We start from the raw sequence: 22,686 nt of genomic DNA on the forward strand, positions 1-22,686 counted from the left end.
CCGAGGCTCAAACATGTAGCTGAGTCTCTCTGATGTTTCCTCCTCTATCCATCTTGATGCTCTCTGCTCTTTCACCTGGAGCAAGCAGATGGGGGGCGTGGCCAAAGACTGATGCAGTCATAGATATATATAAGAACTAGATGACTCACCCGCAGCTGTTTCCCAATGACAAAGCGTAGCCAGTATGGCGGCCATCTTGGGACGGGCAACTCTCTCCCTCAGAGCATTAAGCCTATGGTGCATGTTCTGCTATAATGACCACAACTTGCTCAGTTTTTGTCCGATTTCAAAACGGTTTGATTTTTATGAATGTTTATGCAGTTATGATGCAGCATATTTAGAATCACGGATAATTTTAATAATGTATTTTTTTTTGTAAAAGTAACATTATAGTGACATTATGCAAATAGTTAAAGTAATAGCTACATACTGATTTATTTTTCACAGAGTTATGAATCGCTTTTTTAGTGAAGATGAGTGGATCACCTATCTACTGCACTGTAACTGCAGCCAGAGTCAGAGCAAGTTGCCCGTCCTCATATGGCCGACTGTGAGCTACGCCTGCGTGTAGTCCGATCTACCCCCTTGGATGCAGTAATCCCAATCAGGAAGTCAGAGGTGATGACCTATCATCAGCCACTTTGTTTTTGTTCACAACCCTTCAACAGGACTGATTAGCATCATCCTTGTGTAGTGTGTAGAGTGAAATCCTGGGGTTACTATACTTTTCTACTTTTATCTGAGTTAACTTAAATGCACATAATCTCAGTTTCATTCAAGAAAAATTTCAAGTCACACTCTCTGCTGTGACATCTGAGTCTGACCTGGCTCCGATCAGAGACAGGAAGGGTCTCTTGTCCTTGTCGTTAGCCTCGGTGGTCTTCACCCCATTATCAAGGATCATTCCAGCCTGGAAACAGAAGGAAAGATCATCTATTTGTTATACACACACACATACACAAAAAAAACAATAGTAGTAAATAATGTTAATGATGAAGATTAATTATTAATATTAGGCTATTCATATTAAAGAATAAATGGAGGCAGCGATTTCAGGACTGGAGATTTTCATGGCCTGGCTACCATATTCCAGTATGAGGATGGATGAAGAACGGATGTGCAAGTTATATCCAGCTTTTGTTCAGCAAACTAATTACTTTATAATTTTTCATAATATTTATGATCATACACACAGCCATGGAGGTGAGACTGCAGCCTGCTGCAGGAATGTAATATTGTCTGATCTTATATTAGCAACATTAAACTACTACATTATAGCTGCAAATTCATATTTAATTAGTTTTATGTAGTTAGTAAACTCTCTCTCTCTCACACACTCTCATGTGTCTTCCATCTCCACATTTCCTTGTTATTTTTCATCACTGTATAAATATATGCTGTGTAATGAAAAGCAAATTCTTGAAATTGTCCCCACAGTTGTTCTTGTGTCTTTCCTCTCTCGAATGTTTCAAATATCTGGTTAAGATTTATCATATGACTCCATCTTTATCATATCTGGTAATTACCTAATCATGCAAATTACAGAAATTACCCAAACATGCAACCATGGCAGGAAGTAGTATTTGGGTGGGTTCAACTTTTAAAAGTAGAAATTAAAATAAAGGCCTAAAACTGCAGCCTTTGGTACAACAGGAACAAACAAACTATTGGTTGCATAGTATCTATTTATCATTATGACTACAGCATAATAAAATGACAAAAGTCCACTACCATGCTGCTGATACAGTCCTATTTTGAACAGAATATAAAAGAGCGTGCGGGCTTCACATTGTCCCTGCTCTGAAGCCATTAATTCACTGCTGCTTGCTCCTTGGACACAGGAACAGAATGTAAGTGTTGCTGTGAAAAACGTCAGGCCGGTGGCACAGGACTCACACTTGTCTCATGTGGTTCTTTTCAGACACATGTTGCGCAGCCCAGCATCAGGTCTTAATTAGCAGCCATGCACGCGGATAAAACCAGATGCAGCTGCTCTCATTTCTGTCATCAGTCTTAATGAATATCCTGCTAAACCTGCGTGGCCCTCACTTTGTGCGTGGCCGGTTTAATGAAGCTGCCATTTAACCTGCTGACCTGTTGATGTTTGGTTCTGTTGCTGAAATGTCAGCGGGCATTTGTTCTCATCACATAAATGGGAATTTGTTCTATACTGTAAGACAGGGAGCTGAAACTTTAATTAACTGGGCGAGTGTGTGTGATGTACTGTATGTTTGTTCAGGCTGAGGTGTTCACTGAGCGCTGGCTCTGCTGAGAGTAATACTTTTGATTGTGCAGAGTTGTTTTTGAAGCCTTCAAAACAACACAAGAGCAAAACTACAAGGAACAGATTAAACATTGTTTGTCTCTCTGCACCAACATAACACAATGTTGCCATGCCTGGTTAGGAACCTGCAGCACTAACCTACCACTGCTTCCAATGCCGCCAGTTAGTGTCATTAACTAACCATGTTGTATGTTAGAGTAGAAGAGATGGTCGGGTCAGAGGGCACTGATAGACCCAGTCCACACCTGGGGCCGTATTCCTAAAGATTCTTATGGCGCATTTCCACTAGCACGGCTCGGCTCGACTCGCACGCTATTTGCGTGTTTCCACTAGCACGCAGTACCTGCAACCAGGTACACTTTTGGTATCACCTCAGCCCTGGTTCCAAGCGAGCCGAAGCGTTACTAAAACGTGACGTCAGCCGTTTTAAGTTTGCCCCGATGTTTGAAGTGAAGCTCCAGGTCCGAGCAGCGACCGCGACATCATAGAGGCAGCAGCCCGGCTCCTGACGTGCTCCGCCGGTCAACCTACCACCGTCACCCCGGGGAGAAAACAACCGCTAATTAACTTCCCCGATGGCTTTTAGAAGTTTACCACCGGCTGGTTAAACTCTTGTTAGGGGATAAATGTTGGTCTCATTGATGAAATCTAAAACAATTGTGGCTGTAGCAGAAGTTTGTTTGAATAAAAAAACATGGTTAGAGCAGCACTGCCTTGGGGTCTGTACGCACAGAAAACACCACATGTTTTACAATGAACCAGGCCGATCTCAGAGCTGGCCAGACTCTCCGGTAAGGCATATTGAACGGTTAAATGCCGTTAACGGGACGAGAGCAGTCAAAACGGCGGTTTAAAGCTAGCTACAGCGAGGGTAGGTTCACTTCCTGTTTACAAAGTAAAAGCACCAATTCTATCGCAATGGCTTTCCTTATGATAAAAGGCAACGGGTATTTTATTTTGTGAAAATAACCGGAAGTGCGTTGCTCACTACGGCTAGCTTATACTCACGCCGACTTCGTCAGAACAAAATTGTAAACAGCTGGTATTTTGTCAGATTTTCAACACGTTGGGGATCTAAACGACTACTTTCTCGCCTGAAAATGTTTCAAATGTTGCTAAAGTTATATATTTACAGAGTTTAGAGCGTTGCTCGGCGCCGTGTAAATGACGTCACGGCGGTACTAGTGATACTCAGTTGTAATGGAAACACAACCAAACCGAGCCGAGCCGTGCCGAGCCGAGCCGAGCCGTATCGAGCCGAGCCGTGCTAGTGGAAATGCGCCATTAGTGCAAAGAGTTGCTCCTAGTGGCCAAATTCTAAGAAAATTCTTAGAATCATGATGTTTTCTTAGAATTTCCCCTAAAAGTTAAGAGTAGATCCTAGTAAAGATAAAAGCTATTCCTAAAGAATCCTAGCTCTTGAGAGAGCTCCTAAGGTGAGATCTGTTAAGAGCAGGGAAGAGGACTTTTAAGTGGCTTAGGAGTTCCCTAAGCAGAGGACAAAATGGTGGACAGAAGAGGCAGGAGAGATATTCTCCAAACACTGGATGACAGTGAATTAATGAAACGCTACAGATTGTTCCTGTTCCTCTGTCCAGTTGGGTTTCCTTGTTCTTTTCTTCTCCATTGCTGTTCACTGATTTGTGGTAGATTTCAAAGCCACCCAACACTGCTTCTTATAGGCTGGTCAGCAATCACAGACACTGATGAAAGCTGAGCCATTTTACCCTCGTTAATGCCAAATTGAGTTGAAATGTTGAAAGTTGAAAGTGCAAAAATTACCAGCATGGTAATTAATATAAGCAAATAAATAAGTTTCACGATGTGAATACTGTGCAAGTTTTCACACATTTTGTAGGATAATTTTAAAGTAGGCTATAGCTTACTATTCATTTAACAGATATTTTCTTTTATGTGAAATATTTTTTTTTACAATTACACAGTCATAGGCGGCGCTATCAATAGTCTAGGGGAAGCTTCCCCTAGATTGTCACAGAAAATAAAATAAAATCATCACAAATAATAAAATGAAAAAATAAAATAATGTTTTTTTTTTCGTTGTTGTTTTTAAATTATATTTTAGAAAGAGGTGGGAAATACATTAAAACACACATTTTTAAATGTCGATGGTTTATTTATTTTTTATTTCAGTGGTATTTGACTGGTTACCTGCGTCATTACGTACACACGGCGTAGCTACAACGCGCAGCGTAGAAGCTTACCCCTTTGCCTCGCTATGCTGGTCACTGACAGTCCAGCGAAATTAAAAGAAAAAAGCCCGGTAAAAAGGACATTAGAAGGTTTTTGAATATCAAAATTAACGAGTCCGAGAGTCCCACGAAGCAGCAGCAATGAAGCCGACCACGATGCTTCCACGACCGGCTGCCGCCTTCTCTCCTGCCACTGGCCTCCATCATGACACTGGCTGCCTCCCCCCCGGATACCGGCCACTGCCCGCGAGTCACCGGTCTACCTCCGGACAGCCGCGCCCCCCCGAACACCTGCGCACACCCTCCTCCAGTCACTGGTCTAAGTTACGTCCAGACAGCAGCCCCGACCGCCCAGACACCTGCTGCCTCCCTCCTCCAGTCACCAGCCTACCTCTGGACACCTGTGTGAGCGCACATTCTCAGCGATACAGCAGTTGCGCAACTGGATGAGGACAATGGCACAGCAGATTATAGGTGCGTTTCCATTACCCCTTGAAATGCGCAAAACCTAAATATCGAAATTAAAAACTTGTAATGGAAACACCTACATTTCGAAAAAACTCTCAAATATCGCAAAAAAGTTTTTACGCTCTCCTGAGGTGGTTGTTGAGACGTATCAAACGTGTATCGCAAAAGTGTAAAGGAAACACTTTTTTCGCTTTTCTACACGTCACCGGCGTCACCGGAGTTGTGTGTGTCCACGCTGTGTTGGTTTATGTAACTTGAGGGGACAAATGAACCACATGTTTATTGTCATGCATTGCTGACCTGGGCATTGTTTCTCATTAAATTAGAAAAACCTTTCCTATCGTTCCCCTTTTCCGTGAATAGTTGAAGGAAATTTGGCTCGCATCCACACTCCCACTCCCTCCTGCGCCGAAATGTCACCTTAAGTCACATAAACCAGTACCGGTGTGTGGACACAACCACAGCGCCTCATCACCGCTGGTGTTTAAAAAGCTCCATTCTTTCTGCAGTCAGGTTAAAGCACGCATCCGCCGTGTTGGTAAACAAATAATCCATATCAACGGAGGAAACCGTGCTTGATCAGCTTGGGTTAGAGGTGGTGTGAGTGCGGGCCAGCGGGGACAGCGGAGGGGGCATTCGGGCTTCAGCGCGGTGCGGAACAACTGGTCCTAGTGTGAGTGCGCCCTTATTTGTGGCCGCTGCAGCGCCACACGGGCTTTGCCTTTCAGCAATCAAGCGCTGTTTTTGTCTTTGTTAAAAACAATAACAGCAACAGCTGTCGACTTTCTTTTTTCTTTTTCTTTTTCTTTTTTTGTCCCGTAGCTTCCCCATTCCTTCTGCCCTAGCGCCGCCTATGTACACAGTCTTCATAAGATTGGATTCTATGGTTAAATTTATCGATTTGAGGGTCCATCCTTTACCCATTATCACCAAAAGTATATTTTATATCTAGCTTTTGTTTAAAGTATATCTTGGGGGCTTTTTGGCCTTTAATTGACAGAACAGTTGAGAGAGAGACAGGAAATGGGAGGCAGAAAGAGGGGGAATGACATGCAGGATAGGACCGGGAGGGTGCTCTACCAACTGAGCTAAACACCGCCCCTTTATCTAACTTTTAGGATCAACCAATCACAGCGTTTGAAATGATGACTCATACCTAGCAACGGGGGTCAACCACACCTCCTCACTAAGATAGGAGTTTCTGTCCACTTCTTGCTCAGAGTTCTCTGAGAGTGTTCTGGAATCACTCCTAAGCTAATGGTGCATTCCAGGCAACCCGTAACTTGTATTTTTCCGAGCTGTTCCTATGGTTACCCGTTAGAACGTACAGTCAAACTCGTAACTTCCCACCTGTGAACTCGTACTAGATCGATCTACTCCCAGTTCCCAGTTCGTAACTCGTAACTTGCCTGGAACGCTACAAACTCGTAACTGGTGACTTGAAGTCGTGACTTACGGGTTAAAAAGCCTGCCTGGAACGCACCATAAGACTCCTTGCTAGGAATTTTTAGGTTAAGTTAGGAGCTCTCTGAGAGGATTCTTAGAATCTTTAGGAATACGGGCCCTGATCACTAAGACCACGTTCAGAGGTGGTCTGGCCCACGTGTCCACATTCCTTTAGCACAGTGAACGCAGATACAACCACATTGAAGGACCTCCTACTCTACCGACGTCCTCTGAAGGACCTCCTACTCTACCAACATCCTGAAGGACCATCTACTCTACCGACGTCCTCTAACGGACCTCCTACTCCATTGATGTCCTCTGAAGGACCTCCTACTCTACCGACATCCTCTAACGGACCTCCTACTCTACCGACGTCCTGAAGGACCTCCTACTCTACCGACGTCCTCTAACGGACCTCCTACTCTACCGACGTCCTCTGAAGGACCTCCTACTCTACCGACGTCCTCTGAAGGACCTCCTACTCCATCGACGTCCTCTGAAGGACCTCCTACTCCATCGACGTCCTCTGAAGGACCTCCTACTCCATCGACGTCCTCTGAAGGACCTCCTACTCTACCAACGTCCTCTAACGGACCTCCTACTCTACCGACGTCCTCTGAAGGACCTCCTACTCCACCGACATCCTTTGAAGGACCTCCGACTCTACCGACGTCCTCTGAAGGACCTCCTTTTAAATCTCTAAATGGTCTTGCCACATCGTACCTCTCTGTCCCTACACATCCCTCAGGTCTGACCAGCTGCTCCTGAGAGTTCCCAAATCTAGGCTGAAGCTCAGAGGGGACCGAGTGTTTTCTGTTGCAGCTCCAAAACTGTGGAATGAACTGTCACTGCACATTAGACAGGCCTCCTCACTGTCTAATTTTAAAACTCTTCTTAAAATCCACCTCTTTTCTTTGGCTTTTCACACCATGTAGGTTGTTGATTTTATGTGCATGGATATTTTATCTGGGGTGGACAGTCTATTTATTCATTCTGTTTTATTGTGTTTTCTTTATCTTTAGTATTTTATCTTTTTATTATGTTTTTATTGTGTTTATTTTACTGCACAGTTTTCTTGAAACCTTTGTGTTTATTTAAAATTGTGCTTTATAGATAAAATGGATTGTATTGTATTGGACCACCTACTAATGACGTCCTCTGAAGGATGTCCTACTCTACTGAGGACCTCAGCCACAGCTTCGTTTAATGTTTCACTATTCCAAAACTTTATTTCAATATATGTGAATATTACCAAAATTGCTTAATAGAACTTCATAGGGTTTTACAGCCTTTTGAGATGTGGAAGAGAAACCTTACTGATGTTAAGTAAAGGACAAATTTAAGATTCACTCTGTGATGCTTTGGCTTTCACAACCGGTGGAGCAGTGAAATAAAAACAGCAATGATGAGAGCCAAACTCAACAATGACACTGTGCTGCTTCTCTGTTTTGTCGACCTGCAGCCCTGACGTGACCTTTTCCCTCCCCAACAGCTAAGGGGTGGCAGCCCGACAAGAGTCACGCCGCCATTAGGATGATCCAAATTCAAAGCGAAGAAGGGACGCGAAGGCGGAGACGGGAGAGAATAGAGATCACTGTTGGGGGCAGAGAAAAGAGGACGAAAACAATAACACTTCCTCTCCACCAACGCCTCATAAATCTCTCTCTGCTTGAGCTGTGCCGGGCTTAATGCCGCAGGCGCCTCCGAAACCTCTCCTGTGCTCTCCATCTCGTCCCTCTCCTCCGGCTTTCCTCTGTTTTTGTCGCCTGCCCTCGATTTTTGTTTTTCTCACTATTTCACCTATAGCTCTCTTTCTCACAGTTTCACAGGGCAGGTCACAGGTGACAATGTGAAGTCTTGCTCTCTCCTTAGCTCTTAGCGACGGAGTGATTTTAATATTAAAGAGAAATGAAAATCAGTGACAGATTCATTTAAACAAAAACAGCAGAACAGTGAGTCATGGTTGTATTAATCTGCTGTATTTGCTGCATTTAAAATCACGACCTGGTCAAACTGTGTAAAATCTAATACATCCATATCCTTATTATTGTCTTTTGATGTGTGTTTCTCTCAGTGGTTTTGAATTTACCTCTAAAACAACTCTGTCTCGTAACGTTCCGTAATTATCTCATAGCGTGGTGAATGTGCAGGTCACAACTTGTCCACCAGAGTGTTTTGGAGTTGTTGGATTGTGTATTTGATGCGTTTGATATGGGAAACCAAGAAATCCCATTAGACTCCGTAGCGTAGCTCTGAGCAGCTCGTGGCTCTTCTCCGCCGTTCTAAAAATAGCTTGCACCGACAATTAAAGGTAACAAACCTACTGCTAAAACTATAGGGATTATGGCAATGGGCCAATTTGCCAAAATGTTGAAATATCCCTTTAAGTCCAGAGTCAGAGTCTGGTCCATTGTGTCACCAAAGGGTCCTTAGGGGTTTAAATATTTGTTGCAAGGGACCCCAGACCATCCACAATCTTGGGTAGAAGGTCTGGAGGGACACAAATAAGAATTCCGGCCCACATTTACGTGTGTGTGTATTGGTATGTTGGTGTCTGTAGTTTGTTTTGTCTGGTTGCTGTGGTCTGGTTTGAAATAAACTAGGGGGAAAAAAAGAAATAAATAAACTAGGGAAAAAAAGTTGAAGGGTTAAATGGTGATAGAGACCTTTAAAGTGGCCTATTATTTTTCCAAAGGGAAGCATGTGCAAGGCAAACAGAATCAGACCTAAGACTGAACCTTAAAGCACAACACAATATGGAGTTTTAGATAAGAGGGTAAAGTTACTTGGCAACCAGATTTTGGCTGCAAATTGTAGCTTGGATATCCGCCTTTCATTTTGAGGTAAAGAGGGATCAGTGTTGATTCTTCTGGAGAAGCAGCTGGATTACAGAGTGTTTGACTTGAACTGGGAAACGACCAGTTGTTTACTATTGTTAGTGCTGCAGGGCTAATAGTGCCAAAAACCTCTTCCAACAGAGATGTTGGCAAAATGGAATGTTATTGGAGAGAATAGAAGTTTTGATCTGATGTCACTGACTTTCCCAGACTTCACCAAACGCAGAGTAGCTGTTGCATTCCTCATTTGAGAAAACTGGCACAGCAGGAGATGGAGCAGTAACAATAGTAGCAACAGTCTCACACAACACTTGGGGACAGGGTTCAAAATTAGCAGTCGCCAGTCGCCAGTGGCGACTAACTTTGATGCTTTGGCGAGTAAAAGAAGCCGGCTGACTGGCCACTCTGGCAAGTGGAAAAAATCCAACTACTTCGTTGTTGTTACTGTTCCTCCCGACCCGGCTTGGGTTGTGAGCCGGTGTCGTGCAGATCTTAAAGCTCACAACATGCCGATGGCAATGATTTGTGACCGATTACAACACTCGCGGCGCACGTGTGTATTTAACATGGATCAATTATAATACATCCATGTATTTAACGTCAAAAAAAAAAAATCGCTCCAGTTTTTTTTTTTTTTTTCCCTTAAATAAACATGTGCTGCGATATCTGATCAATGCCACATCCATTGTGCTCTGTCTCAGCTGATCGCGCTCATATGGAACTTTTCTTATTGAAAGTGCAGCCAAACACCAGACTGAAGAGAGTGGAACAACAGAGCTCCTCTGACAGCTCCTCTGTGGAGCTGCAGGAGAGCTGCCATGTCTTTTTTTTTTTCAGCGCCGTTATTACAGGTTATGCACATCTATGTCCGTGTAGGCTACATTTATTGTCTGATCTTCCTTCATGGTGCACTGTGTCAGTCCTCCTGTGAAACTTTTAGCTACTAAATATGACTGAAGGCAGTGGAAGTTCGCACGTGTTGACACGCCCCCATGAGTTGTAAATAAATAATAATAAATAACTGATAGTATTATTCGGTCAAGTTCTTGTTATAGGTTAATGGTTAAACGGTTAACCATGTGCATCCCTAAAAACCTTTTAGGAAAAAAAGGCAAACTTGACTCCTTTATTCCACACAAAAATATGCTAATAGCTATGATATGTGTTAAAAATGCTTATGAGTGTATTATAACAGTTCAACACAATGAAAAATATACAAAACAGCTATAGCCTAATTTTTGGCCAGTAAAAAATCTTTCTGGCCAGTAGATTTTTAAAGCTCACTAGCCAGTTGGCCAGTGAGCAAAAAAGTTAAGTTTGAACCCTGATTGGGGATCACACTGACTGTTAAACACTACACTGTGTCAGGACCCATTAGCATTGTTAAGAGTCAGTGTTAGTTTCTGTTTTGGCTTTTCTATTGTTTATTTCCTGTTTTATTTTGTCAGTCGTCTGCGTCATTCCCCTCTTCCTGTCAAGTTTCCTGCCGTGTTTCACCTGTGTCTCATTAGGTGTGTTTCCATTACCTCAAGAAATGCACAAAACCTAAATATCGCAATAAAAAACTGGTAACGGAAACACATGCATTACTAAAACATTTTTACACTCTCGTGAGGTTTTTTTTTCAGACGTATCGATATACGTAAAAGTGTTATGGAAACACTTATTTGGTTCAAGAACATCACACAGCGGATCGAACGTATCCCGGGTCATCCTGAAGTTTTCTATCCAGTTGGTCTGTGAAATCCCTTATTCATGGCCACTGCCACACATACAGTAAGGGCTTTGCCTTGGAGCAATCAAGCGCTGCCTGTGACATATTTCAGATCTGTCTTTGAGTCATGTGACCAGGGTTGTTAGCGGGTCAGAGTGCAGAGCGCATGCGCAGCTCGGGAGCACGGGAAGCGGGAGACCAGCACCTGTTGTACGGAGTTTTGGGAAGCTGAATAAAGCCAATTGTTAACAAAGTACTGCGAGCCGTCTCGCCCTATCACACAGAAATAACACATGGTACCAGGAGTACGCGGACTTCGACTCGACAATTGTGAAGTGTGGGGTGAGGGAGCAGCACATTAGCTAACAGGAGCTAAAGCTGGCTACCGTCACTAGGGCACCTGAGAAGCCGGTGCGGACCGCCACGACAGAGCGGTGCAGCGACTGTGTGAGCCTTGACGGCGAGATTGGACGAAAATGGAGCAGCTAAAACCTCCCACCGAGCTAAAACTGACCGGCAACGTAGAAGACCAATGGAGACGATTTAAACAACGCTTCACGCTCTACCTGACTGCGATAGGAGCGACAGAGAAGGACGACACGCAAAAAATTGCACTCCTTCTGACGGTCGCGGGACCCGAAGCCATAGACGTCTTCAACAGCTTCCAGCTAACAGCTGATGAACAAAAGGACTATGACGCAGTACTGAGTAAATTTGAACAATTCTGCACACCAAGACGAAACGAAACATATGAGAGGTATGTGTTCAACAGCAGAAATCAAACAGAGTCAGAGTCAGTCGAAGAATTTATTACTGACTTGAAATTGAAGTGCCAGTCATGCAACTTTGGAGAGCTGGCAGACTCTCTGGTCAGAGACAGGATTGTGATGGGTGTTAGAGATAAAGGACTCAGAGAAAAATTACTGGGAGAAGTTGACTTGACTCTGGAAAGGGCCATACGGATATGCCAGGCCAGAGAGGTCATGCAACAGCGCCTAAAATCTATAGATGGCAGCACGGCAACGAGTGAGTGCAAAGTTGAAGCAGTTTTGACCAGCCACACCAACGTGCAAACTAAACGAGCAACCAGGGGAGACGTCGGCAGGGAGCAACAACTACGCGCATGTGGCAACTGCGGAGGAGAACACCGGCCTCGTCAATGTCCGGCATTTGGAAAGGAATGTCGGCTCTGCGGGATGAGGAACCACTTCGCTCGTGTATGCAGACAGCGGAGGCCGAGAGAGAGAGAGAAGAAGGTGAACCTGGTCCGAGGTTCAGACAAGGTTTCAGACGACGAGGACACAGAGGACCTCTTCGTGGGCTCAATTGACAGAGCAGCATCAGATGACGAGGAATGGACGGAAACCTATAATGTGAATGGGACAGACATCAAATTCAAAGTGGACACTGGAGCCCAGGCAAACCTCATAGCTGAGACTGAACTGCCAAATCTACAGGTAAAACCTCAAATTGATACAGAGACTAAAGTAAGACTGAGGGCATATAATGGGGATATCATACCTCATTTAGGAAAATGTAAAATGATGTTGAGAGATGGTCACAAAACCTATGAACTTGATTTTGTCATTGTCAAGGGCAAGAAAGCATCCCTCCTAGGTTTAAAAACAAGCATCCTGTTAGGATTGGTGGGTGGAGTGCATAAAGTTGACAAAGATGGAATTGTGCATAATATAGAGGATGAATACACTGATGTATTTCAAGGAATAGGAAAACTTGGGATGGTACATAAGATACAGCTAGAAGACAATTACAAGCCAGTAATCCATGCACCTCGCAAAGTACCCCTAGCTCTAAGAGAAAAACTCAAGACTGAGCTTCAGCGGCTTGAAGAGCTAGATATCATAGAAAGAGTTGAAGAGCCCACAGAATGGGTCCACTCATTGGTAATAGTAGAGAAACAAGATAAACTGAGGTTATGTATAGACCCAAAAGAACTAAACAGATATGTGAAAAGAGAACACTTTCAACTTCCTACCAGGGGAGAAATTTTTGGAGACTTAGCAGGTGCCAAATATTTCTCCAAGTTAGATGCCTCCTCTGGTTTTTGGCAAGTGTGTCTAGATAAGGAGAGCTCTAGAATTTGCACCTTCAACACTCCTTTCGGGCGTTACTCTTTTAAGAGACTGCCTTTTGGCTTAACATCCGCCCCAGAAGTCTTTCACAGAACCATACACCAGATTTTTGAGAGAGTGCCAGGCACAAAGGTTTACATCGATGACATCTTGATTAGTGGATCTACTATAGAAGAGCATGATGCCAGGCTAGCACAAGCTTTAGAAGCTGCCCGGTCACATGGGTTGAAACTAAATGCAAAAAAATGTGAGTTCAGAAAAACTAAAATCACCTATTTAGGTGAAGTGCTGACAGCAGAAGGTGTCCAAATAAGTGAGAGCAGAGTGAAAGCCATCAAGAACATGCCGCCACCTACGGACAAAGAGGGTGTACAGCGCTTTCTGGGCATGATAAATTATGTAGGTAAATTTGTGCCCAATCTAACAGCACACACTGCTCAGATGAGGAGCTTGCTATGTAAAACCACTGAATGGTGTTGGAACAGTAATCACCAAAAGGAATTTGATGAACTTAAACTGTTAATAGCTGAAGCCCCTGTCCTCAGGTATTATAATGAAAACCGTAAAACTAAAATCTCAGCAGATGCGTCTAAATCAGGCTTAGGGGCAGTTTTGCTACAAGAGTATGGCAACCGATGGAGACCAGTAGCTTACACCTCCAGAGCTCTTTCTGCGGCTGAATGTAACTATGCCCAGATTGAAAAAGAGGCATTAGCTCTGTCATATGCGTGTGAGAAGTTCCATGTTTTTATATACAGTATGGTAAAACAGTGTGGGCAGAGACTGATCATAAACCCCTAGTCACTATTGCAAAGAAAGGCTTAGCAAACACACCACCCAGGGTACAAAGACTATTTCTGAACATGCAGAAATATGACCTAAAGTTAGAGTTCAGCCCAGGCAAAGAACTGCTTGTGGCAGACACATTGTCCCGGGCATACGACAGTACAGAACCAAATACCATATATGAACAAAAAGAAACTGTGCATGTAAATCTAGTCAGAAAGAGCTGCCCAGTGTCAGATGAAATGTGGAAAAAAATGGCCCAAGCCACCGCTAATGATGAAGTCCTACAAAAAACCATAAGAGGCATAAAAAGTGGTTGGTCAGTAAATTCATTCCCTGCACCATATGGCAATTTCACAGACGAACTGTCAGTTATAGACGAGGTATTATTTAAGGGTTCTAGAGTAGTGGTTCCAGAAGTGCTAAGACAGGACATGTTACAAGTTATTCACGAGGGACATTTGGGCATAGAAAAGTGTAAAAGACGAGCAAAAGCAGTACTATACTGGCCCAAAATGAATTGTGCAATAGAAGACATGGTGAGAACATGTGAAACCTGTCTAACATACAGAAATAAACAGCATAAAGAGCCAATGTGGGTTGAGGAAAAGGAAAAGTTGACACCCTGGAGTAAAGTGGGAATAGATCTCTTTACTCTGTACGGCAAGGACTATGTGTTACTAATGGACTATTATTCTCACTATCCAGAGATGGCAGTACTGAAGGACACCACTGCCAATACTGTGATGACCCACGTCAAGTCCTTCTTCGCTCGTCACGGAATACCCAGCACCGTACGAACTGACAATGGACCTCAGTTTAGCTGTCAGGCTTTCAGAGACTTTTCCAAGATGTACGGATTTGAACATATTACATCTAGTCCATTATACCCACAGTCCAACGGGTTGGTCGAGAATGGAGTCAAAATAGTGAAACTGCTGCTTAAGAAAGCATTAGATTCTAACTCAGATCCTTATTTAGCTCTGTTAAACTACAGAGATACTCCACTGAAACATGGAAAGTCACCGGCAGAGTTGTTATTCAATAGAAAACTTAAAACACGGTTACCAGTGTTTCTAGAGTCTGAATCAGACCAGAACAACAAGGTACTACATGCAAAAAGGAAGAACAAGTGTGATCAAAAAAGGCACTATGACAAAGGAGCTAGGGCACTGAAGCCTCTTTATCCAGGAGACAGAGTTAAGATGCATGATGGGAAAGGTTGGAATGTTGAGGCACAGTTAGTCAAAGGTGTGGCACCCAGGTCATATGATGTCATCACTCCTGAGGGGGTCACTTACAGGAGAAATAGGAGACACCTACTATTGGTGCCACAGTTAGAACCAGCTGAGCCACAGGAGGGTGAGGATACTCCTCAAGAAAACACTGTTACATCTCAGACTGCACCAGAGCCCACACCACTCCACACTTATGGACCAAGAGAGATAAGGCAGTCTGGTAGAACAACACCATTAGACACTACTGAACTCAGTGAGTTAAGGAAGTCTAGTAGAACTATCAAAGCCCCACAGAGATTGATTGAACAAATGTAAATGTGTTTAAATGTGTTTACTGTTGTCACACATATGCAGATGTTCTATGTTAACATGTTAAAAAAAAAAAAAAAAAAAAAAAGTCTTGTTGAGGGAGATGTGACATATTTCAGATCTGTCTTTGAGTCATGTGACCAGGGTTGTTAGCGGGTCAGAGTGCAGAGCGCATGCGCAGCTCGGGAGCACGGGAAGCGGGAGACCAGCACCTGTTGTACGGAGTTTTGGGAAGCTGAATAAAGCCAATTGTTAACAAAGTACTGCGAGCCGTCTCGCCCTATCACACAGAAATAACACACTGCCTTCGTCTTCTGTTAAGAACAATAGCAGCAGCAGCTGAGATAGCTGTGCCAACCTCATGGAAACGCAAGACGCTTACGTCCATTTTCTCCAAAGGGAAGTCTCGCAGGACGAGAATTATGGGATATTGCGAGACTAGACTTTACAAGAGTTACGGCTCATTCTCAAAACACCTTTCAATGGAAACATCTGCAAATAGCATTTTTTTTTTTTTTTTTTTTTTTCGAAATTTCAGAAATATCTCTTTTATTTTGAAAAAACCTGTAATGGAAACTCAGCTATTATCCCCAACCCCTTGTGTGTTAAAGGTGTGTTCTCCTTCCCTTCTGTGCCTGATCGTCTGTCTGATTCCCTAGTGAGCGTTCCAGTGATCTGACCTCGTCTTTTCCTCTTGTTTTGTGTATTTGACCCAGTTCAGTTTTTGGTTAACAAGTTTGTCTAGCTGTTTTGAAACCTCTGCCTGTGATTGTTGGATCTTCTGGTTTCTGACTTTGGGCTTTACACCACCTGCCTGGTCTGTTCATCACAGACTGGAGAAGTATGCAGCTCTGGCAAATTAAGATAGTAGACATGAAGTCAAGTGGATTTCCAAATGTGCTCCACTCTACAACCGCCTCTCTGTCTCAAACTGGACGCCACAGTGTTAACAGGGGCCACTCCACTAAATATTGAGTGGTGATCATTAAAATATCAGAATTAAGATATAAATAAGCAAATTTACCAGGTGTTGATGATGACAGACACCACCTCACACACTCCTCTGATGTGAGCACACACCGTTTTCCAAGTAACAGTAAAAAAGGTGAAGCTTCAATCATTATCATTACAATTTACAAGATGATAAACTGATCAACAGAAATCAGTTTCCTTCAGGGTTGTTAAATTATTCACTGTGAGTTGTTCTGTCAACTGTTTCATGTTATTTAAATATTCATTAATCACAGTGTTAGAACGTGTCTGAACCTCATTAACTTCACTCTAGTCCCAACATTTAAGCCTGTTTTTTGTTCTGTTTTGTTGGTATACATTTATATATTTGAAGCTGTTCTAATGGTTTTAGTCTATGATTATTTCCTTGATCCTTTTCCTACATTTATTTCTGGCCTTACTCTTTTTCAGACATCCTCTCTGTTTTAGCAATGTATTATTTTATTTTCATGTTTACTCATACCTTATTCTGGTTTTACTCATTTTGTTACAGCTAATCTATTTTTGTATTTTATTATTTTCTAATTATCTGCGCTTTCCAGCTTTGAGCGTTTCCTTAGCTCCCATTATTATGGTTTTATATCTATTTTCTCTCTCTGTGTGTGAGGGGGTGGATCCATTAGACCTGATTTGTATAAGATTTTTTTTTATACAAGCAACACTACACAATGTGCTTCATAGAAAAGAAGCAATAAAAACACCAAAGTGTGCTGCATTGCTTTTATAAAAAGTATTAAAGTCTGATGGCTTGATTGATTAATATTGGAGTAAATGAATGCAGTTGATGTTTCAGTGTCACAATTTCATGAAAAATGAAAAAAAAGAGAAAAATCATGAAATTCTTCTTCTCTGTATCTGATTATTTATGTTTATATTGAAATATGAATAATTATGGAGGTGTCTTTACCCACTTATGGTGAAAGCTCGTATAAAGCTTGTGCATGTGTACATTATATTATATTAGAGTGATATTTATAAAAAGGAAGCAGCTTTATTATTCAGACCAAAAGAATGTACATCCTGTTTTTTTTGCATTCACATAGTTTTAGTGATGAGTCTACACAAAGTGTTGCGCATCTCACACCTGCACATGTGTCTATGTAACTTTAAAGATAGTTTTTGTGCACTATGAATGGTGTGGGTCATGAAATGTGTAGCTATGTGGGGGGGGGGGGGTCATTACATGTCAGCAAGTGTGTATGTGTGTAAGAGAGTGTGTTGCTTTGTCCAAAACAAATGTCCCCACGGAGACAATGAAGTATATTGAACTGAATTGAATTGAAACATACGATGTGACACATCATCAGCCGTCCTCACACTCACCCTGTAGTTGGAGTGGGCTCTGTTGTTGATGAACTGGCCCATAGGGTTGTGTTCAGTGTGTCCGGGGGAGTACAGGCCCTCAGAGGGGCCGGTGGGCACGTGGTGGAAGAGGAACCAGAAACCTGTCTCCTGAGGGATCAAACACACACACACACACACACACACACACACACACACACACACACACACACACAGAGAGAGAACAATTAATGTCCAGGTAATAAACAGTGTTCCTCCCTGACCCCTGTTTATCTAACTACTGCACTAACCAACTCACTCACTTTTCCTCCACACAGACAGGCTCTGCTCCACGACGCAACACGCTGTATCACTCCGCCTCTTGCACGTGCCGCTGATCTAAACAGCTGATAGGCGGAGTGATACAGCGCGTCACAGAGCCTGTCTGTGTGGAGGAATACTGAAGCAAGTTGGTTAGTTCCAGATGAACGGCTTTTTCTGACCAGTTGATGAACTGAAAATAATGTGTATATAACGTCCTACACTTAAACGGGTGTATTATTTCTGACGGGACTTCTTGAGTCAAGTAACGGCGTAACGACGCATTTCATTGTCATAAGGGCGTTGTAATGGGGGTTACTGAAAAAAGTAGCGCCATCAGTAACACCGGTATTTTAAACGCAGTTATTCCCATCACTGGTATTAAACCAAAAGAAATAAAACAATAATGTCAGGAACTGAAGAAAAAATGAGAACTGGACAACTACAATTATACGGAAACAAATAAATTTTTCTAACTAATAATTTCTATCTAATTTCTAACTCTCCCATGCTGCTGCCTCTGTCTGACACGTTGAATAAATGAGCGGTGCTGCTGCTTTCAGTCGCCACAGACTTTGGTCAAACTTCTCAGTGAGATCAGAAGCTCAACACAGATGAACCACTTCCAGACCACTGAGGAGAGGCTGATCTCCTCATGCTGCCATGTTAATGTTTCACCTGTGACTGAGCAGAACTCTTACTGTGGTAACTACAGAAGCTCAGGGAAGTGGTGGCGACTCCGTACTGTAATTACCCAAATTAAAGTGGAATTCCATTTATAAAATCGCCCTGAACCATCAATTCATGACCATAAACCTGATCACCAGTCTGAACAAGGGCCTCAGAGCTCCAACCACAAAAGACTGGTTCAGTCTTCTACCTCATAAATCAGTAGGGAATCTGCCCCAGGACCAAAGGCAGAGCATTCAACTGTATGCACAAAAAGAGGTTTCTGAATAAAAAAAGAAACCCTGCACTCTCATGTAGAGCTCTATTCCTTCATAACACATGTGCAGAACTGCAGCCTGTGTGTGTGTGTATGTGTGTGTGCGTCAGCCTGTCCGTTTCAGTGTTGTTCGTCGCAGGTATGCAAATGAGAAAAGTTATTACATCGGCGAGGATAAATGAGATTCTCTCTCCCGCCCGATGTCTCCCTGTGAAATCCCAGAGGTCTGATCATAATTGGCACTCCATCATAGTGAAAGTGCGCCAGGGCTTCTGTCTGTTGTCGGCTTGATTCTGAAGTTAATAGGAGTATACAGCCATTAATCTGACCTGGCAACGTGGTAATGAGACCTCCACCTGGAAAGGCATGGGATGGGGATGGGGGTGTGGGTGTGTGGGGTGATAGGAGGTAAAAAAATAAAATAAAATAGAGAAGCCGGAGTGAGAAACTCACCTCTGAGCCGGCAGCGGCACAGTTGATGAGGTTGTTATTGGGGTTGGCGATCCAGAAAGTTGATGTGGCGCTGTGAAGAGGAAGCATGTTGCAGAGGAGGGAAACACTTGGTTATTGGCTTGTGATGTTGTGGTAAACAAAGACTGTTAACACTGACGGAGAAGCTTTTCCACTGACACACTGATTCTGCATCCTTTAAAGGGATAGTTCAACATTTTTGGAAAATTGGCCCATTGCCATAATCCCTATAGTTTTAGGAGTAGGTTTGTTATCTTTAATTGTCAGTGCAAGCTATTTTTAGATTGGCGGGAGCTGCTCAGAGCTACTCTACGGAGGCTCATGGGATTTCTTGGTTTCCCTCATCAAACTCATCAAATACTGGTGGACAAGTTGTGACCTGCACATTCACCATGCTATGAGATAATAACGGAACGTTACCAGACAGAGCGTTCCCGTCGGGGGCAGTTTTTCGGCAAGCCGTCTGTGCATTTGCCTTGAAAACAACTCTGTCTTGTAACGTTCCGGTGTGGTGAATGTGCAGGTCACAACTTCTCCACTAGAGCTTTTTGGAGTTGTGTATTTAATGAGTTTGATGAGGGAAACCACAAAATTCCATTAGCCTCCGTAGCGTAGCTCTGAGCAGCTTGCGGCTCTGCTCCACTGTTCTAAAGATAGCTTGCACCGACAATTAAAGGGCAACTTCGGTTTTTTTCAACCTGGGCCCTGTTTTCCTATGTTTTTCTGTATATGTGAGTGATGGCTGCAGTGGCTGCAGTATTGAGCCCGGCAGGCAGCCTGCAGCCCAGCTAACGCTCTTACATGGGGCAAGTGGCTCCCGTCAAAGTTCGCGGTATAAACAGGCATTTTTTTCAAATTGACAGGCTCAGATAGTTACAATGAGTGTCCGACAACATACCAGACCCTGTGGTCGGCACGGCCTCGCTGAAATTGTCTGCCGCTGCGCTGGAATCTTGATTGAAACTCAATGTAGGCTACGGTATGGAAGCTCAGCGGCGCTGTTTTCAACTGGTTCAACTCGACCGCAGCAGGAGGGGTGTGTTTGATTTCAGCTCCGGGCCAGACCGCAAGATGCCGTTGATGCGCGGCTTGCTTGTGTACCTGCGGGGGCGGGGCTCATTGGGGCCATGGATGTATTATAGATTGGGGCTCATAGACTCCGCTCCGTTCAAACCTGGTGCTGAGTGTAAACACACCCCACCGGCACAGAGCGTGAAGAGAGAGAGAAGGAGACGGAGACGGAGAGCTGCAGCTACAAAGGTGGCTGTTTAACCCGGATAGATCTCCATGGTAATTTATTATTTATGTTCAGAGTTTCATCCTAAAATCAGCTGTAAAAATGCGGATGTTACACTATTACAGCTGGCGGCACCTTTACCTTGCAGTGGATGTGGATCAGGACGGGGCGTTTGACCGGAGGGAGAGATACGTATCCCTGCGGCCGCCTCAACGCAAATTTTGGCCAGAAAAAACCCTGAATACGTTAATTTCTCCTTTCTAGTATGTTGTCGGACATTCATTGTAACTATCTGAGCCTGTCAGTTTGAAAAAAAATGCTCGTTTACGGCGAACTTTGACGGGAGCCACTTGCCCCATGCAAGAGCATCAGCTGGGCTGCAGGCTGCCTGCCCGGCTCAATACTGGAGCCACCTCAAAAAAAATATTATCCATCACTCACATCTACAGAAAAACATATGAAAACAGGGCCCAGGTTGAAAAAAACCGAAGTTGCCCTTTAAAGGTAACCAACCTACTCCTAAAACTATTTGAAGGGATTGTGGCAATAGGCCAATTTGCCAAAATGTTGAAATATCCCTTTAAAATCAAGTCAGGAATATTTTTTCTGGTCACCTTAGATCTTTCACTGGTGCAACTTAAAAAAAAATCTGATTCCTGAAGGTACAACCAAGGTATTTACTGTACTGTCACAACAATCCAAAAGTACGGTGGCCTTGAGAGCTCAACTTACCGCAGCTTAAGAAAACACATCCAAACAGATAAAAAATAAAAACAACCGAGCCAAGCACATCACTTTTTAATGTCCCCCTGAAAACTGTTTGTGTGTTTTGTCTGTTTGGATGTGTCTTGTTGAGCTGCTGGGAGCTCACATGTCAACAACAGCAGAAATTAAAAAAAAAAAAAAGAGAGGAAGAAAACAAAACAAAAACATTTGAGCTCACAGACTCGCAGAGACTGAGGATCAGCAGAAAGATAAAAGCAGGAATAAGACAGGTGTCGCACAGGTCTACACAAACCCATCCCATCAGATCTGAACCAATATGTGACATAAAAGGCTCCTTGTGATTGCAGCATAAATTGTCAAATCATGTAAAAATACATATTGGAGTTCAAAATAGAGACATTGATATCCCAAGATTCACAGTATGTGACACTGTAGCGATATATAGGATGTGATTCATTACAGCAGAGACTCCCCATCTCTAGTTTGCACGCGAGACAATAAGGGGACAAGTCCATACTAAAGATGACACCCATTCATTTCCATTATTGCCCATCCACCCAGAGCACGTTCCCTTCATGCTGTGTTTCTGAGGATGGATCGGTCTGTATTTATTAAGTGTCTTACAGTCCCATTTTAGTCTTAAGTGCTGAGAATTTGTGGAAGTTAGTCCTTCTCTCAAATTTAAGAATAAAAACTGTTTATCAACTTTCTCAAGTCTAAGAATCACTTCTACTCCCCCAGATATTCAAGATACCTCCAGAGGTGTCCTCAGTAGGGGACGGCACTGAGACGAGAGAGACGTGTGGGAATCTTCCTGGATTAGTTTCATGACAAACAGTTGACCAAACAATATCGTTTGGACAGAGTAGGTACATGGACGTCGGAACTATTTTCTGAGAGGGGGTGCGGGATTTTTGTTAGGAGAGTCGGACGTTGTCTGAAAATTACCCGCCCCGCTCCCTCGTTCACACACACACACACACACACACACACACACACACACACACACACACACACACACACAGTGTGCCATCTCTCTTTTACGCACGCACGCACGCAGCCATTGCGCATCACTGAAACAACTGAAGCTACTAGACCACACAGCCAGATGCAGCATACATTCAGACAGGAAAAAACCACACTCAGCTTTAAGATATAGCCTAAACAATATAAACAATGCCACGGCGGGCAAAATGCATTAAATGAGGCTTAGCGTTACCTTTAGAAGAGTGCTATGCGGTGAGTGTGGCCATTAAAGAACAGCATCTTTCCACTGGGTTGGACATTTCCGGGTCCAGTCTCTCTCAA

At 43.3% G+C, this 22,686-nt stretch overlaps 1 protein-coding gene across 2 annotated transcripts in view; it reads right to left on the reverse strand.

Annotated features, from left to right (window-relative positions):
• cemip (cell migration inducing hyaluronidase 1) overlaps positions 1–22,686 on the reverse strand; it is a 263,696-nt gene that overhangs the window by 31,675 nt on the left and 209,335 nt on the right. For both annotated transcript variants that reach the window (XM_085772496.1, XM_085772504.1), the window contains 3 exons: positions 19,398–19,467; positions 17,720–17,848; positions 825–910 (listed from right to left, as the gene is read on the reverse strand). In XM_085772496.1, coding sequence (XP_085628622.1) covers positions 825–910; positions 17,720–17,848; positions 19,398–19,467 — 285 coding nt within the window. The remainder of the gene's footprint in view (positions 1–824; positions 911–17,719; positions 17,849–19,397; positions 19,468–22,686) is intronic.

This window comes from Trachurus japonicus, chromosome 3 (assembly GCF_045865225.1).
Source record: "Trachurus japonicus isolate A0001 chromosome 3, Traja_1.0".
In the NCBI taxonomy this organism is placed as follows: Eukaryota; Metazoa; Chordata; class Actinopteri; order Carangiformes; family Carangidae; genus Trachurus; species Trachurus japonicus.